Consider the following 16,850-nt stretch of genomic DNA (forward strand, 5'->3'; position numbering starts at 1 on the left):
CGTAGTGACCCTCGTACTGACAAGGAAGATGAAGGTGGAACAGGATCTGAAGAACTAACATCGATCTCTTTTTCAGGGATCCAGGATGCTTCGTGCATTTGAAATTCGCCAGTTTCGACGATGCAAAGTTGCCTTCCTCGTCGACCACAGATTCAAAGTGGCTGCGCATGTGAAGAAGCAGGGACATCTCGTTTGTGAAGAAGCTCTCGAGCATCTTTTTTGGACTTAGGACTTCAGTTTACCTCTTTTCATATTCTTCTTGTCCTAAATCAGTGCGAGAATGCGAATAAACTCAATTTCTTCAGAAATATTCAAATTCAAAAATCAAAAATTTAGTACGAGATAATATCCGACGAATTAGGTTTTTTAATATCTTATTTTGATCTACAAATCCTGGATCGTTCCATCGCGGAAAATATAATTTCACGAAAAAGAATTTCTTCTGTTTCCCATGCAAAACCCCTTAGAAGAATAGAGTGAGTAATGATTCAAATCAAAGGTTTCAGATAACATTCTCAGAAATAGCAATACTAGTGGGAACATGAGGGCATTTTCAGGCGGTGGTTACGATCACTAACAACTAACTCCGGAAGAGCGTGTTCCCTAAATACAATGCTGCGATAGCCACAAAACGGAGTTTTATTGTATTGTAATACATGCAGGATTCGCCACCATTTACGCTGGTGTCTAGTGGTCTTCGAATATCTTCTGTATGATTCAATTTATATAGGCTATAGTTCGCAATTTTCCAAAAGAATAGGAATATTTATTTATCTATATCGATATATATACACGAGGGTTGGAACTTAAATAGTGGCAACACTGCTGTGGAGACACTATGCAATGAAATGTACTAGTGGCGCTGATAGCGCACGTTGTTAACATACCTACCTAACCTCTGAGCAAGTAGACTCGCCCGTCCCACATCACCGGCAGGCTCACAAGCGAGTTGAGTTGAGTTGATTTTAGTTTAGCGTCCCTGTCAGCAGCGAGGCTATATGAGACGTGGACCTACTGATTAACGTGGAATCCGAACCACATGAGCTCCCACCGGGAATCGAACCCGGGGGCTCACAAGCGAGGGAAGCACAGTCACTTGTGAGCGAGCGGTCTAACGTAAAGGTGTCACTATGTTTTCGAAACAGGAACAACGGATTTGGATCAAGATTGAATGTGCCAGAGGTCGTACAGCACGACAGTGTCATCAAGGGCTTCAAGAGGCGTGTGGGGAATCGGCATTGCCGTACAGAACAGTGGCACGGTGGGTAAAAACCTTTAACGAAGGTCGGCAAACTGTGGCGGACATGCATCGGGCAGGTCGTCCTAGCGTCTCTGAAGAAGAAGTGCAACCTGTTGCCGCGTTAGTGAACAGTGATCGACGCCTGACGATTCGTGAGCTTGCTCACGAAACCGGATTAGGGCATTGACGGTCTGCCCTGGAGGAACGTAATGCGTTGGGATAACACACCATAACTTTCACCACACTGGGGCTCTGACGCACTTTCGACTTTCGCGACGACCAATAATGACGCCATTCGTTGGATTGGCGTTTCAGTGTTGGCTCGTAAGATCTGGCCCATGTCTCATCCAGTGTTATGATACGGCGTAAGAAAGCCTCGCCTTCGCGCTCATACCGCTCCAAGTGCGTCTGAGCAGCGTCGTAACGCATCCATTTTTGCATTTCCATCAACTCATGCGGAACCCATTGTGATGCAGTTTTGCGCATGCCCAAGCGTTCCTTCAGAATGCGAAGCACAGTCTTACGCGCTAATCCGGTTTCGTGGACGAGCTCACTAATCGTCAGGCGTGGATCACTGTCCACTGTCCACTAGCAAATTTGACACCTTTACGTTAGACCGCTTGCTCACAACTGATTTGTGCTTCCCTCGCTTGTGCGCCTGCCAGTGACGTGGGACTGGCGAGTCTATTTGCTCGGAGGTTAGGTAGATATGTCAACAACGTGCGCTATCAGCGCCACTAGTACATTTCATTGCATAGTGTCTCCACAGCAGTGTTGCCACTATTTAAGTTCCAACCCTCGTATATATATATATAAATGAAAGTGACTATGTTTGTAACTTAATAACTCTTAACCACCCGACCGATCTCATTCAAATTTTCAACATAGATGAAGTTCTGACTTGGGATGTTTTTTATCATGTTACTTTGAAGGTGCAACTTGGGGGAGGGGGAATATATAAAAAAGTGATTGAAAATGAACGATGTTAGTGTCAAATGCATAGATTTCGGCGTCGCTGAGATAAACAGTGACTCTTTCGATGCAGTTTAAATCCAAATTCACCCCGCAACTTGGGTAAAGTGGAGGATGACATATACAAAATGTTCGAAAATGACTGATATTAGAGTCGAGACCATGGTGTTAGAGGTCGCTGAGATGAATAGTAACACTTTCGATGCCGTTTAAATTAAAATTTGGCCATGCAACTTGGGGAAGGGGAGATATATAAAAGTGATCGAATATGACCGATATTTGTGTCGAATCCATAGTTTTTGGAGTCCGTAAGTTGATGGTGACAGTTTTGGTGCCCTATATATCCAAAATGAAACGTATTTTCCCCGTATGAAAAACGGGTATTCTAGCTAATTTATAAAAAAGAAAAAATCAATAAAATTATTTGTTTAAAAGATTACATATAAATCTGAGAATAAAAAATAAAAAAATACAGCAGAAAAAGCTGTTACGTAGCGAAAACCTAAAGCCCCTCCTCCCCTTATCACTCTTCATAACGCAAGGCCGAACCCCCTTCCCTCCTTGCCGCGTTACGTAATATGTGGACGACCCCTAAATGTGTCTTAATCACATATCCATTAGACACAGAACAAATATAGACACTTTAGTTCTTCTACTGACAGTCAGTACATATAGTGATTTTTCTTTATTGACCCTTATGCACATTTCGGTTGCACATAGAACAAATGCAAGAACGTTTTATGTCATCAATTCGAGGACAAATAGCACATCTTCTTCTTTTAGCTGGAGAATCTGTTTGCGGACAGTCTTCATTGATGTTCCTATCAGTTAGTCGTAACAATGACTGCCGAAGCCTACGAGAAAGTGTCCCGCATTCGCCCCTTACTTTTAGGTGATCTTGAGCGAGAGTCATCGTAATACTCCTCATGAAGTCTCGTCTCTGAAGTCTTCTTGGTTCGTTGGAAAGATGGTAAAAAAAACAAGGCTATTTAAGCATGCAACGTCCAGTATTCTATAGAAAATTGCAAGAAACCACCTTCTGCAAAATCTGCCAGTCCCGAGTTCTGCACACATCTCCGTAACACTCCCCAAGAAAACCACAGAAAAAATGTAATGCAGGAAACGTATAGCGCAAGTACTATCCTGGGGAAAATTTCGACCCCAGAGGTCCGAAACTATCGAAACAACAAAGTGCATGGACACGAACAACAAGTTGCTACGAAATATCAAGATCAACTGAAAAAGTGCAACCGTTAAGTTTTACGACCCACGATTATGCCGGCTAGGCTAAAGGAGGCGGCGATAATGAGAAATGAATGAAATGGTGGAATGAAGAAAGTAGGACGAAACTGGAGAACCCCGAGAAAACCCACGCACACAGTGTTTATCCAGCACAAGGTTAACTTTGCGCGGGCTGGGATCAAACCCAGGACCCCATGCACCAGAGGTGAATACTCTATCACTGAGCCACCGCGGCCCCCTAGCAAGGTCAACAGAGAATAGACGACTGAAGCCTCAGTGAAACTATATATATATATATATATATATATATATATATATATATATATATATATATATATATATATATATATATATATATATATATTGTCCACAGCTAGAAATGTGTTTGCGGAGGTCAAATTTGATCCCCCACGATAGTAGTTACGAGTTAAGTATGTAGTGATAACTTAGGAAAAAGATAAGTAAAAACTTAGATTTCTTAATAAAAATAACTTTGTATACTGTTAACGGGTTTGTCCAGGAAGTAATAGGACTGATTTTATTCCGCCATGACTGTACTTCGGAGCGTGCGCGCACTGACTGAATCCAGTAAAGGGCGTTCCTAGCTAACGAACGATCGGCTGGTCAGTTGTCTCCGAGCACACGGAGAGTCAGGACAGGCTTTTTCGCGCTACGTGTTTCTGTGAGTGGTGCAAGCCGAAAATGCAGCGTTCGTTAGAGCAGAGGTACGCGATTAAATTCTGTGTTAAACTCGGTAAATCTGCGACAGAGACGTTTGCTATGATCAAGCAGGCTTACCCAGATGATGCTTTAGCAAGAAGTGGTGTGTTTCGGTGGCACAAGGCCTTTTCGGAGGGCCGGGAAGAGGTCGCCGATGAAGACCATGCTGGAAAACCTTCGACTTCGACAAACACCGACAATGTGACTCGTGTCCGCGAAGTTTTGAACTCAGACCAAAGACTAAGTATTCGTTTAATTGCCCAGATGTTAAATTTACCAAAAACTGTGGTTCATGAAATTGTGACGGAGCATTTGAACATGCACAAGGTGTTCGCGAAGTTTGTCCCAAAAGTGCTCACTGACGACTAGAAATTGCGACGAGTGGAATTGTGCCAAGAAAATTTGAACATATGTGAAAGTGACCCCCAATTTTTGAAAAAAGTAATCACAGGTGACGAATCATGGATCTTTGAGTATGATCCCGAGACAAAGAGGCAATCTTCCGAGTGGCACACGCCGGCGTCTCCTCGCCGAAAAACAGAAGAATGAACAAATCCAAAGTGAAAACGATGCTCGTTGTCATTTTTGACATCAAAGTCTTCGTCCCATATGAATTTGTTCCTCCTGGACAAACCGTCAACGCCAAGTTTTACGTGGAAGTGCTCAAGAGACTCAAACAAAGGGTCAATCGGGTCCGACCAGACATCGGAGCTGACTGGACGCTGCACCACGACAACGCTCCGGCTCACACCGCCTTTCTTGTGAACAGCTACCTGGCCAAGGCCGGCAACACAACGCTTCCGCAGCCGCCCTACAGCCCAGATGTGGCCCCCCGGACTTCTTTTTGATTCCTCGCCTGAAACGCCCGATGAAAGGCAAGCATTTTGAGACGACAGAGGGGATGCAAGCAGCTTGCACCGCGGCTCCCAAGGCTATTCCGGAGAATGACTTCCGTGACGCCTTCAATGCTTGGAAATCGCGCTGGCAGCGCTGCATCGACACAGAAGGAGCCTATTTTGAAAGTTTTCAAAGAATTGTAACGATTGGCTCAATATTTTTTTTTAAAATCGACTCAGTCCTATTACTTTCCGGACAAACCTTATATATATATATATATATATATATATATATATATATATATATATATATAACGCAGCATCTGAAATGCGTGGGGCAAGAGGGTATGAGCAAATCGATCACCAATGGAATGAATCGATCCAGGGCACAGTAAAACTAGTTAGGCCACTGGGCATATCTCCTTCCTTCTCTTCTCTTTACATTATATCTGGAGATGTATGTTCTGACTAATAGGCTACTGTGGCAATTTTAAAAAGTACGAGGATATACGCTATCAATGATAAACTATGACTTTTAATATATATAGGGCAATAAATCGAAAAACTCTATATTATTTTTCTGTCCCAATGCCCTGTATAGAGATCCACATATGTCTTCTCAGAGTAACATTAAACTAATCTTTTCCACAGAATATTTTTCATTCTATACTTTGGTCCAGGGGTGGAAATGGAATTTTAGACCTAAGGGGAAAGTCAATAATCGATAAGGTTTGATTCAGAAAGTCGGAAGAGCAAGCGAACTTTGATGGAGAAGCGATAGAGATTGTTGCAGAACAATTAACAAAAAAAAATTAATATCACCATTCAAATTTACTATCTGTTAATAATAACTACAGATTTTTCTCTTTCTTTTGCACAATCACTTCAACTTACGAAGGGGATATTATCCCCTCGTGCATACCTGATTTTTCACTCTTGCTTTGATCTCATGCTTTTTGCACGTGAAACCGTATTTACCGGGTAACTTTGACGCTGGGTCATTTTGACTGTGGCCTTTTAGTAGCGGGGCTATTTTCACCCGTGTCCTTTAGAGGCGGGTCCTTTTGACCCGGGCTCTTTTAATGTAGGGCCCGTTTGTCGCGGGGCCCTTTCACCAAGCCATTTTGGCGCGGGCTGTTTTGACTCGTATCCATTTGTAGCGGGGCCGTTGTGACTCTGGATCTTTTGTTGCGGAGATCTTTTGACTCGGAGACTTTTCTCGCGAGGCCTTTTGACCCGGAGACCTTTTGACCTGTGCTCTTTTTTTACATTCGCTCAGCCGCGTAACTCTCAGCCGGTGCCTTAAGCATTCAAAACCGGCGAGGTAACATTATTGCGAATGTTTCTTTATTTTTTCTAGGCTCTCTTGACGCGGGGCTGTTTATACTCGGGCTCGTTTGACGTAGGGCCCTTTTGACTCGGTTCCTTTTGTCGCGGGACCATTTTGACCCAGGTATTTTTCACGCTCAATCGTTTTATCCCGGAAACTTTTAACTCAAGCCTTTTCGATCCGGGCCATTTTGACGCGTGGTCATTTTGACTTGGACTCTTTTTTCGCGGAGACTTTTGACCTGGACATTTCACTCTGTTCTGTTTTGACCCGGGCCCTTTTCACGCGGGATCGTTTTGACTCGGGTACTTTTGTCGCGGAGACCTTTTGACGCGGCCTTTTCGACGCGGGCTGTTTTCTAGCGGGGCTGGTTTGAACCGTGCCCTTTTGAGTTGCATCCTTTGGACCCGGCCTCTTTCGAAGTAGGGACCATTTGTCGCGGGGTCTTTTTCGGCTCCTTTTCACGCGGGGCCGGGACTCGGCTCCTTTTCACGCGGGGCCGTTTCTACTCGGGGCCTTTTGTCGCTAGGCCCTTTTGACCTGCAGACTTTTTGACTTGCGCTCTTTTAACGCGGGGCCGTTTCTTCTCGGGTCCGTTTGACGTAGTAACCTTTTGACTCGGGTTTTTTCTCGCGGGATCCTTTTGAGCCGGGCTCTTTTGACGCAGGGCCCTTTTAACTCAAGCTCATTTAACCTGGGCCCTTTAGAAGTGGAGCCATTTTGACTCGGGTCCTTCTGTCGCGGAGACCCTTTCACACAGGTCCTTTTGACTCGGGCCCTTTAGTTGCAGAGATATTTTGAACCTGGGTCTTTTGTCGGGGGGTTCTTTTATCCGAGCCCTATTGACCTGGGCTCTGTTCACGCGGAGCCCTTTTTACTTGGGCCTGTTTGACACAGGTCCATTTTGACTCGAGTCTTTTTGTCGCAGGACACTTTTGACACGAGCTCTTTTGACGCGGGGCCGTTTTGATCCGGAAACGTTTGTTGCAAAGAGCTTTAGACCCGGGCCTTTTCGACTCGGGCATTTTCGTAGCGGGGCCCCTTTTGGCACAGTCCGTTTGGCATAGAGCCCTTTTGACTCGAGCTCTCTTAACACAAGGTTCTTTTTTACTCCGGTCTCTTTGTCGCAGGACGATTTTGACCTGAACTTTTTCACCCTGTTCCGATTTGACCCGGGCGGGATACTTTTGACCGGGGCTCTTTTTACGCAGGTCCCTTTTAACTCGAGCCCTTTTGACGCGGGGTCGTTTTGAGTCGTTCCCTTTTGTCGCGGATACCATTATACCCAGACCTTTTTCACACTGGGCCGTTTTGATTCGGGTCCTTTTGAGGAGGGTTCCTTTCGACCCAGGCTCTTTTGACACAGGGCCTTTTAACTTTATCCCTTTTGACCCGTACAATTTTGACGCTGGGTCATTTTGACTCAGGCCTTTCGTTTGCTCTTTTAATGCGAGGGCGTTTTTACTCTGGCACGTTTGACGCAGGAACCTTTTGACTCGAGTCTTTTTGTCACGAAATTCTTTTGACCCAGGCTCTTTTGACCCTTGCCCTTTAGAAACCGGTCCTTTTGACTCGGGCCCTTTTGTTGCGGGGTCCTTTTCACTTGTGCCCTTTAGAGGCCGCTCCTATGACCCGGCCTTTTCTGACCCAGGGACAATTTGTCCCGGGCCCTTTTGACCAGGGCCCGTATTGACTCGGGCCCTTTTGGCTCAGTTCCCTTTTGTCACTTAGATCTCATGACCCGGGACCGTCTTAACTTGGGGCCTTTTGTCGCGGTGGTCATTTACCCTGGCCCTTTTGACACTGAGACATTATGACCTGGGCTCTCTTGACGTGGGGCTGCGTTTTCTTGGACCCGTTTGACGCAGACCTTTTTCACGATGGGTCGTTTTATTCCTGCCTCTCCTGACGCGGGATAATTTTGTCTCGGGCCTTTTTCACGCCGGACTGTTTTGACCTGGGCCCTTTTGAGGCGGGCTCGTTTTGACCCGTAATCTTTTGACACAGGGCCCTTTTTTCTCGAGCCCTTTGGACTAAGAATCTTTTGACGCGGGGTCGTTTTGACTCTGGCTCTTTTTTCGCGGAGAGTTTTGACCCAGGCCTTTTTGACGCGGGATTTTTTTCACTCGGGCTCTTTTGTAGCGGGGCTGTTTAGATCGGTGCCCTTTTGAGGCGGGTCCTTTTGACCCGGCGTTTTTTCAACTAGGGCCCTTTTGTTGTGGAACCCTTTGACGCAGGGCCGTTTAGACTCGGGCCCGTTTGACGCAGGGCCGTTTTCTGCGGATATCTTTTGGCCCAGGCTGTTTTTACTCGGGGCTCTTTTACCCGAGCCCTGTTGACTCGCAGAGATTTTAACCTACGCTCTTTTAATGCGAGGGCGTTTTTACTCTGGTACGTTTGACGCAGGAACCTTTTGACTCGAGTCTTTTTGTCACAAAATTCTTTTGACCCAAGACCTTTTGAGTCGGGGTCCTTTTGACCCGGGTTTTTTTGACGCAGGGCACTTTTGAACCGGACACTTCTGATGCGGGGTAGATTCGACTCCCGTCTTTTGTCGCGGAGACCTTTTGACCCAGTCCCTTTAGACTCGGGTCCGTTTTGACTCAGGCCCTTTTGTTACGCGTTGTTTCGATCCGTGCCCTTTTGACCCGGCTCCTTTGATGCGTGGCTGTATTGACTCGGGCCCTTTTGGCACAGGGTTCCTTTGGCGCAGAGAGCTTATGACCCGGGGCCGGTTTTACTCGGGGCGTTTTGTTGCGGAGGCAGTTACCAGGGCCCTTTTAACTCGGAGCCATTTTGACCCGGTCCCATTTGACGCTGGGCCGTTTTGACTCGGGCACTTTTGTTTCGGAGACCTTTTGAGCAGGTTTCTTTTGACTGAGGCCCTCTTGTAGCGGGGCCCGTTTTGACACCGGTCCATTTGACGTAGGGTCCTTTTAACAAGGCCCGTTTGATGCGGGTCCGTTTTGCCTTGAGCTCTTATGTCGCGGGTCCTTTTGATCGTTCCTGTTTTGACTCCGGCCTTTCTGTCCTCGCCCTTTTGTCTTGCCCTTCTGACATAGAACCATATATATAACGCAGCAGCTGAAATGCGTGGGGCAGGCGGCAGGTATGAGTAAATCGATTATTAATCGATCCCTGGCGCAGGAAAATTAGTTACGCTACTCATCATATCTCTTTCTTTCTCTTCTCTCTACATCATGTTTGGAGATGAATGTTCTGACTAATAGGCTACAGTGGCGATTTTAAAAAGTAAGACGATATATGCTATCAATTACAAATGTTATGAATTTTAACTTAATATATAAAAATCTGTTGGAAGAATCTTGCTGGTGTTAAGGATTATCATGTTGCTTAGTTACTGTATTATATTGTGCTATACAAACAATAAATACATCTGTTTTTTTTAATAAGAAGAACCTTATTTACATTTATTACGGACCTTGCTTTACGACAGCGAAACATATTCACGTTAAGCCTAATCAGATTCCATTCTGAAATAAGGACAGTGAGACGAAAGAAATTATTGACGTATACATTTAGGACTTAGAAAAGTGTCCTGCGAACATGTCGTAGTAAATTCCTGAAGAGTGACATGCGCTAGTAGCAATTATTAGCAGTTATTAACTGAACATAGAAGATAATAAACTGAAAAAACTGAAAATACGAATCTTTTCAGAGATGACAGTGTACTGATGCTTTAAATCTGTTCCTTTACTCCTTATACATACGTTATTTCCCTAGTCAAAATAAAAACTCTTCAAAATTATTCACAATTTCTTATGCAACCATCCCTTCCTTGGAGTACTGCGCGGTCACATACCCGTCACGGCGATGTAAAGGCACTTTTGGCGACGAGGATACAAGCCACCTTGATCTTCTCAGTAGGGTTGCCAACTGACCGGTTTTTCACCGGCCTGGCCGGCGATATTGCTGTTATTTTGATTAAAGCCGGTGACCGGTAGAAACTTCTTACCAGCCCTTTTATGGCCGTTTTTTTTTTCTTTCAAATTTGTATCTGGTTCCAAGCAATTTCATCTAGTTCGAAGTATAGATTTAAAAAGCAACTTTCATTCTATAAATCCAAAACTGTCATCTTTCACCATGTATCAACAATTATTATATTTTGTTCATCTGTTTAGATAGTTTTAAAGAGATGACAGGGACTGTATCAGGGAAATTTTGAAATTTACTTGTAAGAAGTTTTATACATTTATTGAGAGTGAAAAAAAGACTTCTTAAAGCAATTTCCTGTAGTTGAAGTATAAGTTTAAAGAATAAATTTCATTTTTGAAATCCGAAATTGTCACGTAAAGATTAATATACTTTTGTTCATCTGTTTCGATCATTTTAAAGAAGTGGCAGTTACTGGTAAATACAATAAAATGATCAATGCCTATTTCAGTTTTTCATTTATAGCACAATGTATCTATTAAGCTTATTAGTGAATGTACTAACGATATGCAGAATACAGGTGTTAATTCAGTTTCGTTCACGATAGTACATTTCGTTCCCATGGATGGGTCCGAAGAGAGATACTTCACACTTAGACCTATATCATAGGAAATTTTGAGGGGGTGTCGGTTTTTTATTTTCCACAGTTGGCAACCCTACTTCTCAGTAATTTATGAAATAATTTGTTTGTTACTTGCAATTTGTATATGTGATTATAGTATTACGATGAAACCAATTTCCAGATGATGGAATCAATTTCTCAACATGTAATACAAATATCGGCGTACTTCCGGTGCATTATAGATTTTCCACAAACCTATGTGAAAGATAAAAAAATCTCCCATTTTACGAAACATTAGCACACGCATTGGGTTATTTTTCTGTTCTTCGAAACAAGTCAACGCTGAGCGTGAAAAACCAGTTTGAACCTGTTTCTGCGAAACAGAAGCACACGTCTTGCTACACTTATGATTTTAAATCCACTATAATTAAAACTATATCTATCTTGAAATTTTACCCTCGCAATACCTATAATTTTAAACGCTCAACAATTAAAAATTGTTATAACTTGTTTTTCTTTGTTTTCCAGCTATACCTAGTCGAGTTTCCAATTGTGATAGTCATATCAATTATTACGACAGTTCTCTTTGATCTTCCTATGCAAGATGTAAAAGGAATTCTTCTTGATGGTAAGTGTATGTTATATATTATAGGCTACATATGTTCTTGTGTAAGTGGCCAAGTATTATGGTAAGGCACTGTCAGCTGTTATGCAAAGGTCAAAAGCTTTAAGTGTTCTTTGATAACTTTGTGAATGAGTTCGTTTGTTGATAACAAGGTTGTTCAACCCAAAACACATGCAACAACTGCCTCTAGTGTCATTGGTCTTAAAATAAAAACATTTTTTTATCTACATATTTTCGCCTCATTGCAATGACTCAATAATCCCACATATAAACTGTATTCGACACTCTCATTTAATAAAAATGTTATTTCTTTTCTTGATGCTCTTTTTTTTAAAGTGTATTTTCTACTATCCCTATGACCAGTGATGACGCTAGCTTTCATTTCTTCTGGGGACAAAAACATTTGGGGGAGCAGTTATTTTCCTGGATGCTGAAAATAACAGTTCTATATTAATTGAAATACATTACAACACAACCTGTCTGCACATGGACGCCCGAAGAAAATTTTCTAGGGGGGGGGATAATCTCCCTGGTTACTATACTACGTTTGGTAGTTTTTATTTGTATTAAGAAAATCTTAAGAATTTTAATACATTTTTATGAGCCAATAGGCGGGCCCCACCCTGCCTTTCTTTCGGGCGCCCATATGTCTGGAAGACCATCTTGGGTGGGCCGGACGATGCAATTGAGTGGATTCTGCCTCCTTGTTCCCTCTAGCATTGTCACTGCCTATGAAGTTTTCATTATAGTACTTGTATGTATATGTGTGTATGTGTCATGTTTGAAGTTTTTATATCACATTTAATGCTTTTCATCATTTTTAAATGCAAAGAACTGTTGGTCTTTTTGAACGTAATCTAATATTATAACTGATATATTTGAAAGACATTGTTATTTTGGTGAGGTTAATATAATTCGATTATTTTTAAAAAGAATTGTTTATTCAACTTTAGAAGGTAAGAGTACGTGGTGCGCACCAAAATTATGTGACTTTACATATATTTCGGCCATGTTTAATATTTGGGTGAGACGTTTTCGTAAGTTTTTAACGTAATCTTCGTCCGTTATCCACCTTTCAAAGCATCTGCGAATCCATTTTAGTGTGTGTATTTGAGACAGTGGTATACGGCGCTCCCGAGGGCACTTCTGGATTGAAAACGTTTGTCTCGCAATGAATCCTTCAGTTTTGAAAACGAAAAGAAATTATTGGAGGACAATGCTTGGGAACAGAATGTATGAGAGTCCACTTCGATGTTCTTGCCCTGTAGAGAGCTTTCAGTTTTACTTTCGCTTCAGTGCAGTTCTGTTACGCGAAAGCTATTGGATAGAGAGTAAAGGGAAATGGAAACATCAAACTGACCGATCCGGCTAACACCAGTTGGTGTTGTTGAGTGTTTTCCTACACTAAAATATTACTGAGTGACTGGAGATGCAACCACATTGAAAGAAAAAGGAAATGAAATGTTAGATGTTATCCCTGTTTTCTAGATTTGTGACTTTAAGAGCATTATATTTGGGACTTGTTTTTGACAGATTTTTGAATTCACGATTTAATTTTGAGTCATATGTAATGTAAATAATTATGGTACTGTTCGTAATCAATGGTGCCGTATTTATGAGGCTGAAATTTCTTAGCGTGAGAATACTCACTTTTTCGATCCCTGATTCGATCCCAGCTCTCGGCAAGTGGATTTTGTGATTAACAAACACTGTATACGCGAGTTTTCTAATATTTCTGGCGTTTCCTCCTACATCCATCTCATTAATTGCGTCATCTTTAGCCTCATATTGCATAATTGTGAGACGTTAAACAATGCATATTTATATTTGAAATTTGCATTTTTTTTAAATCATAAGTTTGCACTTTTTCATCAAAAGTTTGCACGAAAAATTGCAAGTACTAATAATTACAAGAGCAATAAAAGCATCTGACCTTTCTCATTAGTACTTTTAAATTAAATCCTTCACCATTCTCAGCTTTAAAATATTACATGTCTATACAATACATTCTTACAAGTTAATAAGTTTATGTAATTTTAGAATGCTACAATATGGTACTTTCAAATCTTTAGTTGCTACATTTCTATCATGTAAAAAGAAATAATTTTAAAAAATGAGGTAGGACTTACACAATTAAACACAAGCCGCCTTATGCAGGATCGTTTTGACGTATGATTAGAGTCATACTAAAGGCCTGACTGCTGCAGGAAACTTATGTTAGTCAATCTCTTTAGTATGGCACTAATCACGCGTCAGAACGACTCTGCATAAGGCCCAAGGTTTCTCTGTAGGTAACAAATAAAGAATATGTGTTTGTAAACGCTTTATACAATAATTAATTTAATTTGTTTCAGGTTCTTCAAGGAAGAAGCAAGGATGTCCACAATGCTTAAACACATGCAAATCTGAAGATAAAACCCAACAGAATGAATCAACAAGACAATAAAATACTCATATTCATATATTCTTAAAAAAAAAAAAAAGTTTTTGCAAAGGTGTATTAGTTGTAATGATTGACTTAGCTTTTCATTTTTCCTTCTTGCATAAGGATCTATTAATTTTTATTATTATTATTTTGAAATGTGCCTAACAGTATTAAAACAAAATCTGAAGTTCCAATGCACACTAAAAGGAAATGAAACCAGTCATTGAGGTTATTCTAGAGTTGTTCTTAAATAAAGTAATTTCTGTAAAAATAAAACCGACTCAAAGCGAATACTTACTATTATGAATGTATGTTACAATTTTGACAGTAAATCTCTGCTTTCGTTAGACACAATATAGAAGTACATTCTAAGGCTACGGATCATATACTTCAGAAACTGAAAGGAAGTCATTTCTAACAACGGTACAAATTGAGAATGAGTCGTCATAAAATGATAATTTTACGGATAACTTCAGTGATTTCATGTGAAAGAGAACTGTATTAGATATTAACTTCGGCTAAGATGACTTTATTCTACTCTATTGTACTATATTGTATCATTACACACTTTCTTTTGTATTAATAATAGTTTTCATGGCACATCATGATGCACATATATTGTCAATCTGTACGCAATCATTTGCACAACCACCAGAAAAAGTAAAAGTGCAGAATGTCTTAGAGAATCATTTAAAGCTAGGAAAATGAAAGAAAAATATGTTTTAATTTGACAACCTATTCTCAATCTGCACGCTAACAATTAATAAGATATTTCATTTTCATTTTCACAATTCCAAATTTTTAATTAGATATATTTCTAGATCTCAACTTGTAATTAGGTTCTTATTGTACAGTTTTTTAAATATATATATATGAATATAAATATAAATATATATAAATATAAATATATATATTAAAATCTCTACTTTTAATTAGGTACACACCTAAGCTCTACCCCAGGCTTGGAATTGTCAGATCTTACGTTTTTCCATAAGTTTTATGTTTCTTCTGGTACATCTTACGTCATACATTTTTATTTTCCCCGTATGACATTTTTTTCTGTTTTTTTAAATAATTAAAGAAATTGTAGTCCTGGACAGTTTTTAATTTGTTTTTAAATATTATTACGACTAAAAAGACAATTAAAAGAACTGATTTCTTATACATTATTAATAACACAGCTCAACGATATAACAGTTCAGAGAGAAAGGGTTACAAGTTTCGTTTTTATCTCCTATCTAACATGGGGCCCAAACCATATGTTTAAGAATAATTTGGCTTTAGCATTTTAGCATTCATCTGTCAACATCGTCTCGATTGTATCAAGGTTTCGATCAATCATCATACACTGATGTCAGAAACAGTAATTAGTTTATATGTCAGCTAATAAAAACAGAACTACAACTGGTTGTAAACTCCTATATATCCTGTAAGTTTTTAGAATGTATGAAAAAAAAAAAAAAGGTGTGGAACTCTAAAGGGATGCAAATCTTCTTTAAAATACAAATAAAAGCAACAAAGATTTGTGCACTATACTTGATTGGTTGGGTGATGTTTGTCGTCCCTTTCAACATCGAGGCTACATTGCGACGAGGATTTATTGCTTAACGTGTGATCCGAACGATCACATAAACTCCTACCAGGAACTGTAATATACTTTTTTGTGTTCTATCTGTTGCAATAATTTTTAAAGTAATTACTCTAGTCCCAAAGTATGATTATCATGTAAACATACATATGACGTGTGTTCAAAAAGAAAGCGAACTTTCGAAATAGTGTGCCAATCGGCAGAGGCAGCACGCTGCGGTTACTGAGAGTATCTAGCGGCAGATTCAGACAACTTCCCATTTGCCACGTTTCGCTATGACCGTTAATCCTCGAACTACAGCTGCTGAAGTGAACACGTGCACAAGGTGTTCATCAGATAAATAATACAATGACAATGAAAGAGCTTGAAGGACAACGTGTGTGTTTGTATGTGAATTTTTGCTATACACTTGGAAAAGCATATGCAGAGACATTTCAATTGCTTTTTTAAATTCATTTAGGGTCACCTTGTTCAAAAAAAGAAAAAGAAAAAAGTATGCATGAGTTGATCAAAGATCAAGGTGATGTTGGTTGCTTTTTTGGGGGGGGGGAGTGAAGCAATTGTCCATCACGAATTTCTACCACGTGGTCAGATGGTAAACAAACAATTGTACCAGGATATTTTTAGCGCGATTGAGGAATATTGTACGCAGCAAAAACCCTGAATTTTGGGAAAATCAGACTTCAATAGTGCACCATACCAATGCGCCTATTCACGCTTCGTTCCTCATCCGCAGTTATCTCGCAAAATATCAAACTCCCGTTGTGCCCCATACATCCTATTCTCCTGACCTAGTCCCAGCAGACTTTTTCCTGTTTCCCGAACTTAAAATAACCTTGAAAGGACGTCGTTTCCAAACCATAGAGAAGCTTTAGGATAATGCGACAAGAAATCTGCGCACAATCCCATAAAGCACGTTCCAGTAGGCTTTCCAAAGATGGAACAAACATTGAGAACGGTGTGTTGCCAGTATAGGGGGCTAGGGATGCGCACGAGACGAGTCGAGACAGGATTTTCCTGACAAAATTCGAGACGAGACACGGCTCTTCCAATAGAGAAATATACATTTTTCGAGTTGAGACATCACTTTTACAGCACATTTTCGAGTCGAGACAGCCACAAATCTTGTCTCGTGCGCATCCCTAGAGGGGGCTAATTTGTGGGGGACAGCAAATATAGATTGATAGGGGGATAGTATATAAAACTGTTGTGAAATGAGTAATATATATTTTATGGAAAAAGTTCGGTCTTTTTTTGAACACACCTCCTATGTTTGTTATATATATTACGTAAACTATGAATACCAGAAATCTTTCGTTTTTTTTTCTCCCTTTTTCCTTCTCTGATAAATGTGGC

At 40.7% G+C, this 16,850-nt stretch overlaps 1 protein-coding gene across 1 annotated transcript in view; it reads left to right on the top strand.

Moving 5' to 3' along the window:
* Positions 1-14,862, top strand: part of LOC145669887 (nose resistant to fluoxetine protein 6-like) — a 193,899-nt gene extending 179,037 nt beyond the window's left edge. Inside the window, exons 13-14 of the mRNA XM_081738234.1 lie at positions 11,385-11,484; positions 13,836-14,862. Of these exons, the coding sequence (XP_081594360.1) occupies positions 11,385-11,484; positions 13,836-13,927 (192 nt within the window). The 3' untranslated portion in view covers positions 13,928-14,862. The remainder of the gene's footprint in view (positions 1-11,384; positions 11,485-13,835) is intronic.
* The last annotated feature ends 1,988 nt before the right edge of the window (positions 14,863-16,850 follow it).

This window comes from Thermobia domestica, chromosome 14, assembly GCF_964235325.1.
Source record: "Thermobia domestica chromosome 14, izTheDome1.hap1.1, whole genome shotgun sequence".
Lineage (NCBI taxonomy): Eukaryota > Metazoa > Arthropoda > Insecta > Zygentoma > Lepismatidae > Thermobia > Thermobia domestica.